This window comes from Podarcis cretensis (assembly GCF_951804945.1).
Source record: "Podarcis cretensis genome assembly, chromosome: 2".
NCBI lineage: Eukaryota > Metazoa > Chordata > Lepidosauria > Squamata > Lacertidae > Podarcis > Podarcis cretensis.
In genome coordinates, this window is record NC_137171.1 from 54,663,394 (window position 1) to 54,679,601 (window position 16,208).

At 42.2% G+C, this 16,208-nt stretch overlaps 1 protein-coding gene across 3 annotated transcripts in view; it reads left to right on the forward strand.

Annotated features, from left to right (window-relative positions):
* Positions 1-2,089: 2,089 nt before the first annotated feature.
* PRELID2 (PRELI domain containing 2) overlaps positions 2,090-16,208 on the forward strand; it is a 57,574-nt gene continuing 43,455 nt past the window's right edge. Inside the window, exons 1-2 of one of the 3 annotated variants that reach the window (XM_079968014.1) lie at positions 2,090-2,312; positions 14,093-14,150. In XM_079968014.1, the coding sequence (XP_079824140.1) occupies positions 2,238-2,312; positions 14,093-14,150 (133 nt within the window). In that variant the 5' untranslated portion in view covers positions 2,090-2,237. The remainder of the gene's footprint in view (positions 2,313-14,092; positions 14,151-16,208) is intronic. The other 2 variants (XM_079968013.1, XM_079968015.1) reach the window with 2 other exon arrangements.

The following is a 16,208-nucleotide window of genomic DNA, read 5'->3' on the forward strand; positions in this document are numbered from 1 at the left end:
AAGCAAATTAAACCCTGGTCATAATGGTGTCCCTGAGTGTGTCCCATTAATTTCTCCATGTATGCGAAGGGCTGCCATTCAATTCCAAGATCTGCACTTAGGGTTTGACTGCAGCAAATGTGAAAGCTGCCTCCCATTGTCACTGGATGGCTCTCACTGATTAGTCTTCTCTCCAAGAAAGTGCAGCATCCTCTCCTCTCCTCTCCTCATCTACCTACATTGCTGCAGTATAGAAGCTCTCTCTCTCTCTCTCTCTGACCAGTCATGACAAGGAGCATTTTGCAGGCTCTATAAAATTAACAAAGTGTGACAACTATCTAGTCATTAGGGAGGTCCAAAAATTTGAGGCTAGTTACAAATGACAGCGTTTGGACTAATGTGGGTGAGAGTTGAAGCTATGACTATATTATGATCTAAGTGCTTTAACTAAACTTCTAGATTTTTGGGGGGGAGAATATCCATTTCCGTTTTTAGAAAACACTAAGGTTTTGCACAAGAGTGCACAAGATCTTCCTATTAGTGTTATATTATAAGCCTGATGTATGTACTGAGATTGGTCTCCCAGGTAATCCCCAGCATTTACTGTGAGAATATCTCCTCCAAACTGGGCATGTGGCAATTGGTGGAAATAGGTTTCTTTCTTTGGTATTGGAGGCCACTGGAAACAAAATGGCTAGGCAGGGGTCACAAACTTTTCCAGCAGGGGGCTGGTCCACTGTCCCTCAGACCTTATGGGGGGCCGGACTATTTTTTTTGGGGGGGGGGGATGAACGATTCCTGTGCCCCACAAATAACCCAGAGATGCATTTTAAATAAAAGGACACATTCTACTCGTGTAAAAACACGCTGATTCCCAGACTGTCCGCAGGCCGGATTTAGAAGGCAATTGGGCTGGATCCGGCCCCCATGCCTTAGTTTGCCTACCCATGGGCTAGGCTGTGTTTGGGTGGGAACACAAAGAAGTTGGAGTGCTGAAATAGAGCTCATCCACTGAAATGTCACCATGCCCACAAAAGGGGGGGGGGGAGTGTTCCACACTAGCAGTGGCTGCATACTGTATAACAAGTTATTTTTTCATTTATCAGATCCATTTTAAATGTGAAAAGGGGGCTGGCATTATGATGAAAGCAATGTTATGTGGATACTGCAGAAAACTTCTGGGCCTGACCAGGACTGACTTGACAATAAAATCCTGCCTGGAAATGCCCTTTAAGGTGGCAAGAGACTTAACTCTCTGAAAACTGTCGCCTCACCAGAATCCTTTTCCTTGTACACCCTCTAAGGGCAACAGAACGCATCTGCATAGGCAGCCCCGTCCTAAGGAAGTTTATTCTTTGTGTGACGTGCTTCCAAGTTAAATGTGCACAGGGTATACGCACAGGGTATACGCACTCTTACCCGAAAGTTAAATCCTACTAAAGTCAACAGGGATCTACTTCTGAGTAGACACGCAAAGGATTGCAGTTGGGTTTCTCTCTTGGCGTGGTGATTCTTCCCATGCCCGTGGAAAATGCGGTACTATGGCTATTTTTAGGAGTATATTTCTGTTTTCAGAAAGCCCGGGGTATTGTTACATTTTCTCTCAAGCATTTCCGCAAACTTTGACCCTCTGAACAAGAATCAGAGAGAGAGGGGGGGAGGGGGCGTGGCTTCTAGCACACGTGGGGGAATTGGGCTACGTAATTGGATTCCGGAGGGGGCTTCTCTCCACTTCGAACGTCATTAAGGTTCTACAGAGAATGCACCTTCCCCCGCGAGGCAGGAACGTAAAGGAAGTAAAGGAACGTGGGAGCGGCCACGCGCCAGCGCCGAACACGTGTCGTTGTGTTCCCGCGTTATGAAGTCCCCAGAACAAAAAACAAAAAGCCCAGTTTGGTTCAAAACAACAGCGCAACGGTCCAATGACTTCGTAACCGTAGCGAACTTTTCTTTTCCCTGCCCACAACCTCCAGAGAGGCCTAAGCCGCTCAGCCCCGTCTCGGCGCGCGTTGGCATTGTGACCTAGGGAGGTGTTACTCGGAAGGCAACGCTGCGGCCCGTTGCAAAACGACGTAGCTGGAGAGCGGGTGTTTGTGCAGAGAGGGGGGGGGGGAGAGAGGGAGGGGGCTGCCGGAGCCTGCGCGGGGAAGGGAGCGGCCTGGCCCTCCAGCGAGCGCCGCCGGCGTTGGGGAGCAAGCTGGCAGGAGGGGGCCCGCACGAAGGGCGGCGGCGGCGGCAGCAGCTGCTCGGCTCCCGCCATGGGGGTGACCGTGGAGGCGCGCAAGGTTTACAGATACCCCTTCGAGCAGGTAGTGGCCAGCTATCTCCGCAAGGTAAAGAAGAGGAGCTCCTTTTCTTTCTTCCCCCTTCCCCGAAGCTGTGTGTCAGGCCCCGTTTCCTTGGGCTCAATGGGGTTCATTCACAAGTGTGTGGGGACGGGGGGGGGGGAGAGAGAGGATAAGGAGGAGAAATGGCGGCAACGGTGCGCCCCAGGCCAGTCTTTATATTTTCCGATTTTCTCCTTTGGTTGTCAGCTGAGCCCCGACTTCAGTGTCCCCTTGCAGTTTTCTGTTGCTGGCCACGTAACACGCGGTGAGGCCGAGCCTTTGGGGTATTTTGGGGGTGCGTTTTGTGTCGCGGGTGGAGGCCGTGCTATCTAACCCAGCTTCCATCCTCCTGGCTGAGGCAGAGGCTCCCCGTGTTTATCGGATGGGGGTGTGAACGCGCCTCTGGATCTCTCCTTCCCACTGCTGCGTTTCGCACGTGCTCTCTCTCCGGCACGTTTTTCGCCCTGGCGATTGCTGGTGGGCGCTGCTGCTTTTCTCGCTTAGTTCTCACGAAAGTTCTACTTAAAAATACCAAGGCGCTCCTGCCCACTCCTTTGAATTGAGACATGGTTTTTTGTGTCTTGCAGGGTGTACTCAGGATTTTTATTAAGGGGAGGCCTTCTGTTTTTTCGAAGGGGGGGCAGAACCTCAGTTAACTTACTTACTTACTTACTTACTTACTTACTTTATTGATTGATTGGGTTAATTGTAATTTTTTATTGGAAAACAAATATACAACTTGGAATGGATTTGAGGCTAGTTGTGCCATAAGCAGATTCTTTTGAAAGTAAGTGGCTGAACAAAAGTTTTAAAAGCATAGTAACCATAGAATAAAAGGTCTTCTGGTACAGGACCAGCAGTACAAAAAATAGTGTACGAATACCTGGATAATACACCCGTTTTGCAATAGTGCAAACTTTTTAAGTTCCATATTGTTGACTGTCCATAGTCCACACAGAGTTAAGACTACATTGCAACAACATGCTAAGTTTCCTAAAAGAAACATGTGGCTTACTCTGGATATTTAAGCCCTTCCACACTTCTAAAGCTAGATGATGTGTTGGTCAAATGAGGGAACATCTAGGTTATGCCTGTTTTAAAATTAGTTCTTTTAGGAAACTTAACATGTTGTTGAAATGTAGTCTTAACTATGTATATTTATGTATTTTTATTGATTGGGGGGGGGGCAGCTGCCCCTTCCCTCCAGCATGGTGTCTTGTATAGTTTCCAAAGTGCTTGTTTTCATCTCCTTAGTGGAGCAGCCAGGATGAATTCAGAGTCAGCATTCAAGATGCCCTTCACAGATTGGAGAACGGGGCCAAAACTAACAAGGAATGTCAATAGGAGCAAATGTAAGGTTTTGTGCTTAGGCAGGAAGAACCAGCTGCTCAAATGTAAGATGGGGTACACGTGGCTTACTGGTAACACACGTGCAAAGGATCTAGGGGTCTTAGTGGACCACAAACTAAACATGAGATTTCAACTAAATATCAGGAAGAACTTTTTGGCAGTAAGAGCCAACTGTGGAACGTACTCCCTTGGAAGGTGGCGAACTCTCCTTCCTAGGGTGTTTTTAAGCAGAGGTTGGGTAGCCATTTGCCACGGATGCCTTAGCTGAGATTCTTGCATTGTAGGGGGTTGGACTAGATTGCCCTTGGGGTTCCTTGCAGCTCTACAACTGTATGATTTTATGCTCATCCAAATACCCTTAAAGGGAAGCCACACATGTGATGTATCAACAGCAATCAAATGTGGGAGTTACAAAAACATGGATGATGGTCCCCAAATCTTAGTACTGTACTGCAACTTGTATGGTTTTATGCTGGTTTTACACAGACTTTTGTACTGGTGCTACTTTCATATTGATTGTATTTAGTTGTTAATTGCATCTGTGTTTTATTGTTTTTAATTTGCGAACTGCCCAGGGGACATGGTTAATTAGGCGATATATAAATGCCACAAATATCTAAATAAATAAAGCAATGAAAATATGGAGCTGATAAAATGCACTTGTGCCTTTGGCTATAATCTGGCAGCAGGCCATGGCCCAAGAGAATGCTAGCCTGTAAAAAAATATTCACAAAGGGGAGCAAATAATATCCATGCATCTTGTGTAGAGTGTAGACCCTGTCCAGCTTCATCTACCTGCCACAGGTGGCCAAACATGGTTGGAGAAGAAGCTGTTGTGTAATAGGGCACAATGATACCCAAGTCTGTATTCTTGTTCATATTATGGGGGTAAGGTTTATCCCTTTTATGTTATTGTAGTCAATTAACATTCTTCTATCTTTTTGATGTATTTTATATTTTGTTTCATGTATGCTTTTACAGATGTAAGTCACTTTGAGACTTTTTGTTGTTGCAAGTGATGAATATGTGCGATCAATACTACTACTACTACTAATTAATACTGATGTGGTTAGGATTACATGGCATTCACATCTGGTTCCGGTTTGAAACCTTGGCTCAAATGAAACCCTTATCTTGGGTTACTTAAAAACAAGAATGCCAGAGGTGGGATCTGAAAATGACCTATTTTTTGTATTTCCAAAGTGGGATTATTGGAGCTCACATCTGGAAGCAAGCAAGCAAGCCCTATTGAAATTAATGAGTTTATTTTTAAGAAGGAATGCACAGGATCGTATATTAATTTGCTGCTTTTGTCAAACTGTTTTGCTACCATTTAATAATGTGCTACCATTAGTACAGTGGCCAGTGAACACATTGCCTTCAGCTCCCAGAGGAAACCTCAGTGGCCTCGTGTGAACAGTTGGGGTAGCCTTACTTCAACCATTCCTGGGGATGCTTAAGACTTAGGTGCCCCAAGGAAAAGCAGAAGATAGGAATCGGAGGCCGGGAGCTAGTGCCATCTGCTTCTGAAGTTGGCCTGAGAATATTTGGTATCATTTGTGTGTTAATGTTTTGAACTGTAAACAGCCTTGGATGCCTTGGCAATTAATGTGGTGTATAAATGCAATAAATAAGTAAATAATAAAATGAATACTGTACTGTTATGTTACTGTTTATTGATACATTGTATAACCATATTGATAAGATGTAACTATAAAAGCATAGTTTTTTGCACTGTCATCTTAAGACTGAAACAGACTGCAGGATGTGCGAGAAACATCTGTATTCCCCTATTTAACTGCAACCAGTCCTGAGGATAGAGTGGCTGCAAACCCCCGTCCTGGCTGGGTGGTGGTTTCAGCCCCTCGTGCTGCCGCCATGCCCAGGCAGCCAGAATGTGCAGGGGCAGCTGGGGGTTGACGTCCACTCCTGGCTGGCTGCATCACAGGACAGGATTGCCCGCCAAACAGTGTTAGAAACAGATATGAAAGCCGAAAGCTAAACCTATGAAAAAAAAGACAGTCACGGAACCAAGAAATTACACGAAACAAAAGAATTGCTGTGAAAATCCCTGAAACGAGAAGTAATCGACTATAGAATTGAATTAAATTAACAAAAATAAAAAACAAAAACAAAAAATTAACCTAAAATTAAACAAAGACTTAACGAGATGCCGGCTACAAAACTCGTTTCACTGAACTAATCAGTTTCCTTAGAAGGAAATAAAGAAATTCTAAACCTTAAATGATTTTAAGTGATATCAAACAAGTTTCACTTTTTTATAACAAGAATAGAAAGCTGAAAATGAATGAACTGCACCTATGTTCATTTTTCACATGGCCTAGTCTTTCCCCTGCCCACTCCCCCTAATATTCTTTGGAGGGTCTCTTCTCTAGTCTTCAGAGAGTGGCTGGAAGTGGAGAGGCAGAGAAAGGTCCTCCTTTCCTTCCACTCTGCAGTTTTACTCTGAAATTTTAGGTGCAATACTGCAGCCAGAGCTCAGAAACCGCTCGCGCCAGTGAAATTCTCTGTCGCAAAATGCACCCAGAACAATAAGAGTTTCAAACACTGCCGCCAAAATGCCTATGTTCAAACTAACCCAAAAAATGTTTCAGGTATGCCAAAATGGTATGTGTGCTATGCATTCAAATAATTTAGGGCATGCATGCACTCCTCACTAGAGCTCCATCAGTTCACAAGTCATTACTAATGTAACATAAATGAAAAATGGGTGTCATCAGCATACTGGGGGAATTATCTTGAGTGCAAATAATATAAGACTGTCATTCCCAAGCCTTTGATGCTTGTTGTGGAGCTTTAGGGGGAAGCAAAGTCTTTATGGTGTGTGTGGTTTTTAGATGACAAAAACCAGAGGTAGAGACCTTTATTATTTTTACCTTTCCCAAACCTCCTAGATAAGAGATAAGGCAATACCTCTACCTTGGGACTCAAGGGAGTAGTTTCTCTGTGTCTTTTTTACTTCTTCATAAGCCCATTGCAAGTGGTAGAGATCCCAGCCTCTCCTCGAAGCTTCAAGCGCACACAGAAGAACACTAGATTGACTCTTGGGGGCAAGCTTCAGGTTACACACAGATGCCTAATTCTCCCCTGCCAATCTTTTAAAATGAAAAAGGAGCCTTAGGGAGTTGTCATCTTCCTTTTGAGCGCTCCCCCTTACATGCTGGTCTTACCTGATAGCAGCTGGTTAGAAAGGGCTATTTTCATTTAAGAAAAAAAGAGAGAGGTTACATGCATCTGTGTTTGATGTCTGGCTTTGGTGTTCAATTCCTATGTGTATTTTCCTACTCTTTTATTGTTAATCTGAATAGAAGTACTGTATAGAAACTGTTTAATTATAGATGGTGACTTTATTGCCCTCTAGCTGTGGCTTTTGAGAAATGAAACTGAAATTTAAAAGTACCTGTAATTGCTATTTCTTTGCCAGGTTTTTAATCGGCATACTAAGGTCAGATGACCCTGCTCAATACTATCTCTCCTCTGCTCAAGGGGTACAAAAGGACAACTTTTTGAGCAACCCAGTACTTTTCATTCAGTGGAATGACTTCACTGGCAGGCTTGTAGTTTTTGCACCATACTGTCTCTTCCTACTTTCTGTTGATGCTGAATGTAAGAGAACAGAGAGCCACTGCCATTGAGGTGTTCTTCCACCTTATTTCTAGCAATGTAAGTTTTATTGCAAACTCTTCTGTTACCAGTTTCATTTTTACCTAGTTTTGCTTCTCAGCATGTGCATTTCTCTTGTAATTAATGTGACCCCCATCTTTACAGATCATCATTGCATCTAGTAACAGTGCAATTTTTGCTCAGTGCAATTCTTCATGCGTGTATTTTGCTTTTTAATTTAATCTAAATCTTTGTCTGAGGTATTGAGTCAAACAATTCCTATTAGTTTGGGTCATGCCTTTCCACTGTAAGCTGCAAACCTGCTCAGTTAAAATCAATGAGGTGGTTATTTATTTATTTATTTTTTTTAAAAAGGACTGATTTCACCCTTGATTCAGAATTGTCCAGGATTTGTAAATGCTATATATGTCAGCTGATTTCATGCAGTGTGCCACTGTTGCCTACACCAGATAGGTCATTTATTTCTGCATGATCTGTTGTTGTTGGGCATACATTTACCGGTAATTGTTCTTTCTCTAGTGATCGCCAATTTCCTTGGTTCATTTGGGTTGTTGCTTGCAACCCTGAGATGGTGTTGGCTCTACTACTCCAGTCCAGTATATTAACAAATCTTTTTCCTTTTTGACTGCCTAAATACTTAGTAAAATCCCTTCTCATTTTCACTAGGATGCAGCTGTGTTGTGACCATTTTAAAGTTTTTCATTTTCTGTCTCTGACAGCAGCAAAATATTAGTTTGGATTATTCGTTTTCTAAAAAACTACAAACTCTGAAGGTGAATCTAGACAGGCATCATCTTAGCACATAAAAAAACCCAAGGGTAGCCATGTGATCCTTAAGAAAATAAAAATCCAGAAATCCATAGTTGGATAATACCTTTATTAGGACCAAACAGAAAATGTGTCAAGCTGTTATCCAAGATTGTTGATAGAAAAAGGACTGTGGTTCACCTGAAGCATGCTTCAGGTGGCCAAAAAGGAAGGTTCACTTGGTATTTGATTCAGAAGCTGTATGTGTGTGTTTGAGGAGTGGATGCAAGGGAAAGTAGCATTTACTCCACAGTAAAAACTGAACTTCTGTGTGCAATATGTATCTGCAAATAGCCTGAGAGGTATGATTGTGTGGGAAGGCTGTCACTCCATAACCGAACATTTTGACCTGATCTTGAACACCAGATTGCACTGAGACAGACCTGTAGTTTTAAACTTAAAAGTAACTAGGTAAAGGTAAGGTAAAGGGACCCCTGACCATTAGGTCCAGTCGTGGACGACTCTGGGGTTGCGGCGCTCATCTCGCTTTATTGGCTGAGGGAGCTGGCGTACAGCTTCCGGGTCATGTGGCCAGCATGACTAAGCTGCTTCTGGTGAACCAGAGCAGCGCACGGAAACGCCGTTTACCTTTCTGCCAGAGTGGTACCTATTTATCTACTTGCACTTTGATGTGCTTTCGAACTGCTAGGTTGGCAGGAGCAGGGACTGATCAACGGGAGCTCACCCCGTCGCGGGGATTCAAACCGCCAACCTGGTTTAACCCACAGCGCCACCTGCGTCCCTTAAAAGTAACTAACAATATTGAAAACAGAAAGCATTTTAGTTTCGCTGCCCAAGAAAAGGTGAAACATGTCTGTGCTTGGTCATGGGAATGTGAGAAATGCTTTTGAAGGGTTGAGGCAACTAATTTCTGAGGAATGCTAACTTAATCCTTGTGAGTAAACTGCATTTCCCCCCTAAATTCTGGTTGCTAGTGTGTGTGTGGGGGGGGCTTCTCTGTCCATCGCATCCACGTAAACATGTTGTGTGGCAGCCATTGGCAGCCAATGTCCCCACTGTGGAAGGACATGTGGATCCAGAATTGGCCTCCACAGTCACTTACGGACTCATTATTAAAACCGTGTTTATGGAAGACAATCTTTCTTGGCTACGTGTGATCGCCGAAGAAGAAGATTACTAATTGAGGAAACCTCCCACACCGATGATGCTCCTACAATTTTTGTACCTAATTTAGGTGTGTTTGTTTGTGTGTGTGTATGAGTTGCTCCTGAGTGTTGACATTTGTTCTGCACCTTTCTTTCCCAACATGCCTTTCTTCAGCAGACAAAGTTTTTTGTTTTTTTTTAAAAGGGTGAGCAGTCTTTCCTCTCATGACAAGCCGTTGCATAATTCTATGATTCTATATCTTCACTGTCACCACACTCCTTTGGCTACTGTAAGGACAGCAACATAAAGGGAGCTGCTTCAATTGCTCAAAAGTATGCACAAGGACCCCGTGGAATCTCATCTTTGCTCTGTGCCATAACTACTAACGTAGAAGGAATGAGATCTGAAGCGGGTGGATGCTTCACTTTGACTAAAATAAAATAGCCACTTTAGATAGATTTTGAAAATAGCAACTTGGTTTCTAACTTCTACTGGTTTGTTTGTTTTTTGGTCTTGTCAACCCCTTACTGTGTTTGATATGTGTTCTTTTACTAGCTGTGCTACGCATTTACTAGAGTTTACTTTATGATACATTTATTTGCTGTGATATCCTGGAAGCCTGAAATCGTTGGAACTGATTTCTTTCCCACTGGGATTTAAAAGAGAATCCTTCAAATATATTTTGCAGTCCTGTGATGCTTCCATTTTTTTTAGTTGCATTTGAGCATGTGTACTTACATATCAACTCAGTTCTTGCGTTGAAGGATTTTGGTTATCATTACAAATTATATTAAACCATGCTGAATTCTCTGTGCAGTCAACTAGAAGACTAGGTCTTCTCTTGCTATGATTTCATTTAAGCCATTTATGTGTTTCTGAATGTTTTATAGCGCACTTGCATTGTATTTTGGTTTGCATCATATTCTAAGGATTGTGTCTTCTCTTAACCTGGTTGGAAGCCCCATTTGAAAAGTGAATTCATGCTGACTTTTGTGATACTTACTTTATTTTCTCTTTGTGGAAGGTTTGTATGGAAAACAAATGTTTTTCAGAAAAAGCAGTACATAAAGCAAAAACAATATTAATCAATAATCACATACTATGCAAACACAGTGCTTCAAAAGTAATCCATCTTTTTCAACAGAGCAGGAAAATCACCATTATAGCTCATCATATGTCAGAATTCAGTGATGAGCACTACTTGATCTTCACACCAAGAAGTGCTTTCATCTCCCTCTCAAAACAGCCTCTCGCTGTATAATAAGCAAACGTCTTTATAGTGTCATTGGAGTGGAGTTTCAAAAGCAGTTGTGACCTGGTGCTTTGTAGAGGGTGGTAGAAGGGGAGAGAAAGAATTACAGTCCCAATAAGTAATCCCAAAGTCTTCTCCACATGCAAAGCTTGCTGAATTGTTGGCCTCTTCTTAATGTAGCATGGCATCTGTTAAATTTTCAGGAAAATTGAATCTTTTTAATATGTCTAATTAATATATTGGAGCACCCAGCAAAGTGAATCACATAATTGCAATAAATCATAGAGATTGCTGTGACCTGTGAGTGATCTTAAAAATGAATAATATATCTAATGTATGCTCATTATATACTGTATACTATTCTGCAGGCAGGCAGAAACGGGGCCACTTGTGTGGTTCTGACACAAGAGACATTATACCACAGAGAAGTAGCTCCTATGCCTCTGTGATAAACATGTGATCCTAACCTTTTCTTGGGTCACTGTAAAACCTTTTGTATCTTTGGTCTCTGATGGAAGAAGGTTGTGCTGTCTAACTTTAAAACAAAGTTTCCAGCTTGGTGATATAACACACTAGTATTCAATATGGGTCCAACCTGGGATGCTTGTGATTGGTACCTAATTCGTAGCAGGTTTACAAGACACCTCATAAGGATGCCACTTTCTCATTCAAGTGTGAAATCTGCTAAGCAGTCAGTTTGGAAGCTTTGGAAGACTGGATGAGCATCAGTTAATCTGTAGGGATTCCAGGAATAAATAGCCACCGTGCATGTTTTTCACATTACACACACCCCTTGCTGATTGCTGTTTCCTACTTGCAAATTGGATGCACTTGAACAGTTGACCACGAGATGGCATCATATCATTTTTGAAGGCTGTGGTCTAGTTGAAGAAGTTTTTTGTTTTTGGAAAGAAATGTTAACTGCTCACCAGTAAAACAGAACTTTCAGCTAAGCTCACTCATCCATATATTTCACCTGTGCAAAGCAAATGCCCACCAAGCAGTGAAGAATGCTACCATTCTACATTTCTCTGGGACTACCTCCTCCTCCCTCTCTTTATACATGTAACTGATAGCTATATGTAAGCTAAATTGTTTTCACATGTAGGGTTTATATGGTAATCATCATCTCCAACTGTTACATGGTACAACTGTATGGAATGGAAATGTGATCTCTTTCTTGCTTTCTCTTTTCCTTGCTCAGGTGATTGTGTCATACACACATAACTCACCAGTTTAGAATGCAACTTAAGATGCTAGCATCCATGAAAGTAGCTGATATCATGGTAGAATCAAAGGATTGTAGAGTTAGGAAGGGACCACAAGGTCACCTGGCCCAACTCCCTGTAAGGCAGGGGGGATCTTTTTACCCAATGTGGGGTTGCCACTTTTTGCCCTCTACCCTGAGATTAAGAGTCTCTTGCTTTACTGATTGAGCTATCCCATCACGAGCACATCACCTATATATCCAACAGAGAGTTTATTCAGCTTGATCATGTTGAATTTGCAGTGTCCCAAGCACAGCGGAATGATGAGGAGTACGTGCCACATACTCTATATTACTTTATTCACACTTCAAAGCTGGTAGATTACAGAAAAACATCTTGCCTCTGCCGGAGCAGAGAAAGCATCCTCTCTCCTCTAAAGCACGGAGAGAACACTGTGTGAACAGTGAAAAACAGGAAACCAGTGTACGTCACATCCAGTCTCCTTTCCCGTGAGAAACTCCAACAGCAACTCTGACTGGAATGTAAACATTGTCTCGTGACAAGCACTTTCGTTGCACAGTGAAGAGAGCAGAAACCAACATCCTCCCCCTTTCTGTGAACATCACTGGGCAGCGTGAAACCAACAGATCAATCAATGCATTTCTTCCTTTTGGGTTTTCTGCATTCTGTTTATAAACAAGGTATTATGGACTTGGGGAAAGCTGTGGTGCTGCTAATAGTTAAACCATCCACATGCTCATAAGCTTTTAACTCATCTCCCTTATATTAAGCTGTGCACAAAATTGAGTCTATTCCTAGTTAAATACTTGGGTAATAGAGTCTGCTATTTAGTGGAAGACTTATGCAAATGGCTTTTTTGTTTCACACGAATGGGTCTTATAGACTGTAAGTTTCATTGATAATGTAATTAGACTGTTACTTACCATTTGAAAGCAGCAAGCTGCATGGGAGCATCAGATTTAACTGCCATATACTTCACTTAATGAAACTTCTTACAGTGAACATAGTTCAGTTAGTATCTCCTCCTTGAGTTTTACCGTGTTTTCTCATATGGCATTTATATTTACTTGTATACCTGGCTTTTATCATCACTGTACAACCCATTTACTACTACTATCTTTTATCTAATATCAGTTTTGTGCTGTCTTTCTGTCCCCCGCTTCCTGGTTCAATTTCCAGAGAAGGAGATTGGAATATTGTTCATTTTGAACACATTTGGGGAGCTGTGGGTTTTCTTTCTTTCTTTTTTAAAAGCCATATCATGGTTTCACTTTGTGGTCTCAAAACACAGTTGGAAACAAATCACTGAGCCCCAGCTTCATGTGTTATGGGAAAACACTGTTGGTTTATATTGAAAGTGGGCCCCTTTTTTGGCATGCAACAAGTCTCTTCTGTGCATTAGCCCGAGGTTTGCTGCAGCTTGTGTATGTGAAAAGAAACTATGGTTTCTAGCTGTACTTTAACCTGGCCAATGTGTTAAGAATGAGAGATTTAAAATATACCCTGTGATGATATTGACACTTTACCCTGTCAAATAGACACACTACTACTCCAACATCCCACATAAAATGAAATGCCTAGGGTGGTGGCAGAGGGGGGAGTTGAAGTATAATTACTATTCAAATTGTATCCTAAAATGGAAAGAGGTGGATTCTGAGTTTTGATACAGAAATTCAAAGGCCGGGTTTTCTATTTTTTCTATTTCAAAATTGATTATTGGTTGTGTAGGGAAGAGAATGATGTTGGCTTCTTTTAAGATGAGCTTTAAGGCTGTTAAAATGGATTGAGCATGCAAGAGTATGCATTTCAAATTCCCCCATGCAACTCTTAGGGTAGGTTCACCCAGTTGTTTTCCTCACACCACAAAGGGTTTTAAGTCCTTAAATCCACCCTGGTGTGTTTCCAGTTTTTCATCACAGCTCACAGATGTGCATAGCCTTCATCTGAAAAGCCTGGGTTCATTTGATGTGGGTAGTGGGTGGAGTTTGGAAGATATCACACTAGTTTAAAATTACCATCTCATTCATTTTATTGTTTTGAAGGCACCTTGTAACCTAGATCACAATTTTAAAATATGTGCTTAATGTGTTTTGCGTGGCAATAGTGAAGAGAGTTAACTGACCATTTAAAGAAGTTTGTTGTTTTCCTGAGGGAAAATTTCTTGATTGGCTTAAACAATCACAGCAAACTCCTAGCATAAATCAGCCACCACACTCAGCTCTGTTGAGAAATACCATGCAAATTCTAATAGGATTTTATCAATGAGTAGGAAATTTCCTTTTATGTACCTACTTACTGATGTAATTAACGTATACATCACTTTTCAGGAAAAACGTTTCCCAAAGTGTTTAACACATAATAAATTGTGATGTGTACTCTCTTGCCTTTTTCTTTAGTATCCAAGTCCCATGGAGAAGCATGTCACGGCTGTAAAAACAGTAGAAGAAAAAACAGGTAAGTTGGACACTTCACTGTTGCTTAGAAGGCTCCAGAAAGTTTTCAGTAATTTACAGGTACGTGAGAGCAGTAACTAAGGTTACTCAGAGGTTTGGGGTGAAATGTCATCAGTATGTTGTGACCCTTGGCTCTGCCTTGGAGCTAAATGGAGGGGGAAAGCACACTGAAACTAAATCTAGCTAGAAGGGGTGGTTTTGGCTAGGGGTTCTTCCAGCTGGGGGATAGGCGCACAAGCTTATTCTGTGTGATTTGCACTCTTGATGCAGCTTGGAGGTGCTGCTTTATCTTTTCTGAATGTAATGGAAATTATTCCTTGTCTAGAACTCACCTCACACATTGCTTGAGACAGCTGGCACAAATCATGCCCTGACTTAAAGGGCCTCCGGTTTAGACAGATGATACTGAGCCAGTAGGGTTCTTTTTCTGCCTTCTAGTCCTCTATGCTTGTGCTGCTAAGGTTGTGAGGTAAAGGGAGATAGGAGGGAAGGTCTCCCTTGCCTACCCCAGAATACCTTCATCTTCTTTGCCTGCCTGGAGTACATGTCTGGGTAGGTTTGCTTAAACAGAAAAGATTTTAGCAGGCACTGAAAAGAATACAGTGAAAAGGCCTGCCTAATGGTGAGGGAGTTTGAGTGTAAAAGCTGCCACACTAAAACACCAATTCCTAACAAGTTCAGAATAAATGTTATGGGGCAGCTGTAAAAATGCCACTTCCAGAGATTGAAGTGGTTTTGTGCCACTCATAGGGTGAGCTGATCCATTGATATATAGATGTGGGTGATTATTGAGAGATAATTTTTAAGCTGCCCTTGGACCACTTCACTACAATTTGGCAGTAGTTACTGAATTGCTTGCACCTTAATTTGGGAGCTGTGGATCAGGTGATTTCGGATTGAACCTCCTGAATTCCTCCCCACACCCAACCCTTACCCATTACTAAAGTTGCAGTCAGAATCCATAAATATTCATCCCTGTTTCTGAGATTCAGCCTCTGTGGCTCAGAGCACTTTGGAGACAGCAATTTGCGGACTATCTCCCTGGCTCTTGTTCTTTCTGTGCATTGCCCTCATGCCTCAACTGGCTCTTGAAGACAAATTGCCCAGTTGCCCACCATTAGGAAGCGATTGCAGACCGAGTTTATTGCAGCCAGACTGCTTTTTGTGTTCTCCCAGAAGAACCCTCTTCTCAGCCAAGTCTCTCATACTGAGATGGCAGAAGAACAGAAAGTAGGAGCAGCCCGGGTGGAGGAAAGGAATTAGTGTTGTTTCCCCTCCCCAATGCAGATGCTGCAGAAGGACTACATAAAAGGTGATCTCTGCTGCAAGAAGCTGAAGCTGAGGCAGGCAGGGCTCTCAGCACAAATCTCCCCTTTCCCATTTTTCACACCATTCACTTCAGTCTTTTGAGAGGTCTGGGGTGGGGAGTTTAGTTATTCTCCCCCACCACTGAAAAAAAAGAGAGGCTCAAATTCTGGATTTTCCATTGCATATTATATATAATAATAGTTTTAGCCATCCCTTTCTCTTGGGAAATACCAGTTTATGACCCCTTGTAAATGTGTCACATTGGGAAAGACAAATATACTGCCAGCATGGTTATTTAAAGCCTACTGCAAAATGCTGCCTCCCAGGAACAAAACCAGGGGAAGAAAAAACACAGATAAACTTTGTACGGGAGAGATTTGTCTCTTCCTGAGAACTCCTTTTCCACCGGGCTGTGTGCCTAGTCAGATCATCAATTAACATCATCCTGAGGCTTCTGGACTTGATTGGGATCATTAAATATTAACATGCAAAGTGAGTTTGGAAGCCAGTCACGTTCTTATTGTAGCTCAATAACTATAATTTGTGAAGGGTTTTAGAGGCGGTGGGGCTTTTCTTTCTTTCTTTGGTAGGGAGCTTTGTTCTTGTCACTGGCCTAACTCATTATAAAAATAAATTCTAATTGTCAGAGAATTGCTTTAGGCCTCAAACATTGACAATGGTGGGTGGAGAGGTATTTTGTACTCTTAGGATGTATTTCAGAATGCAGAGTGAGCAGAACAAGCCATTTTTG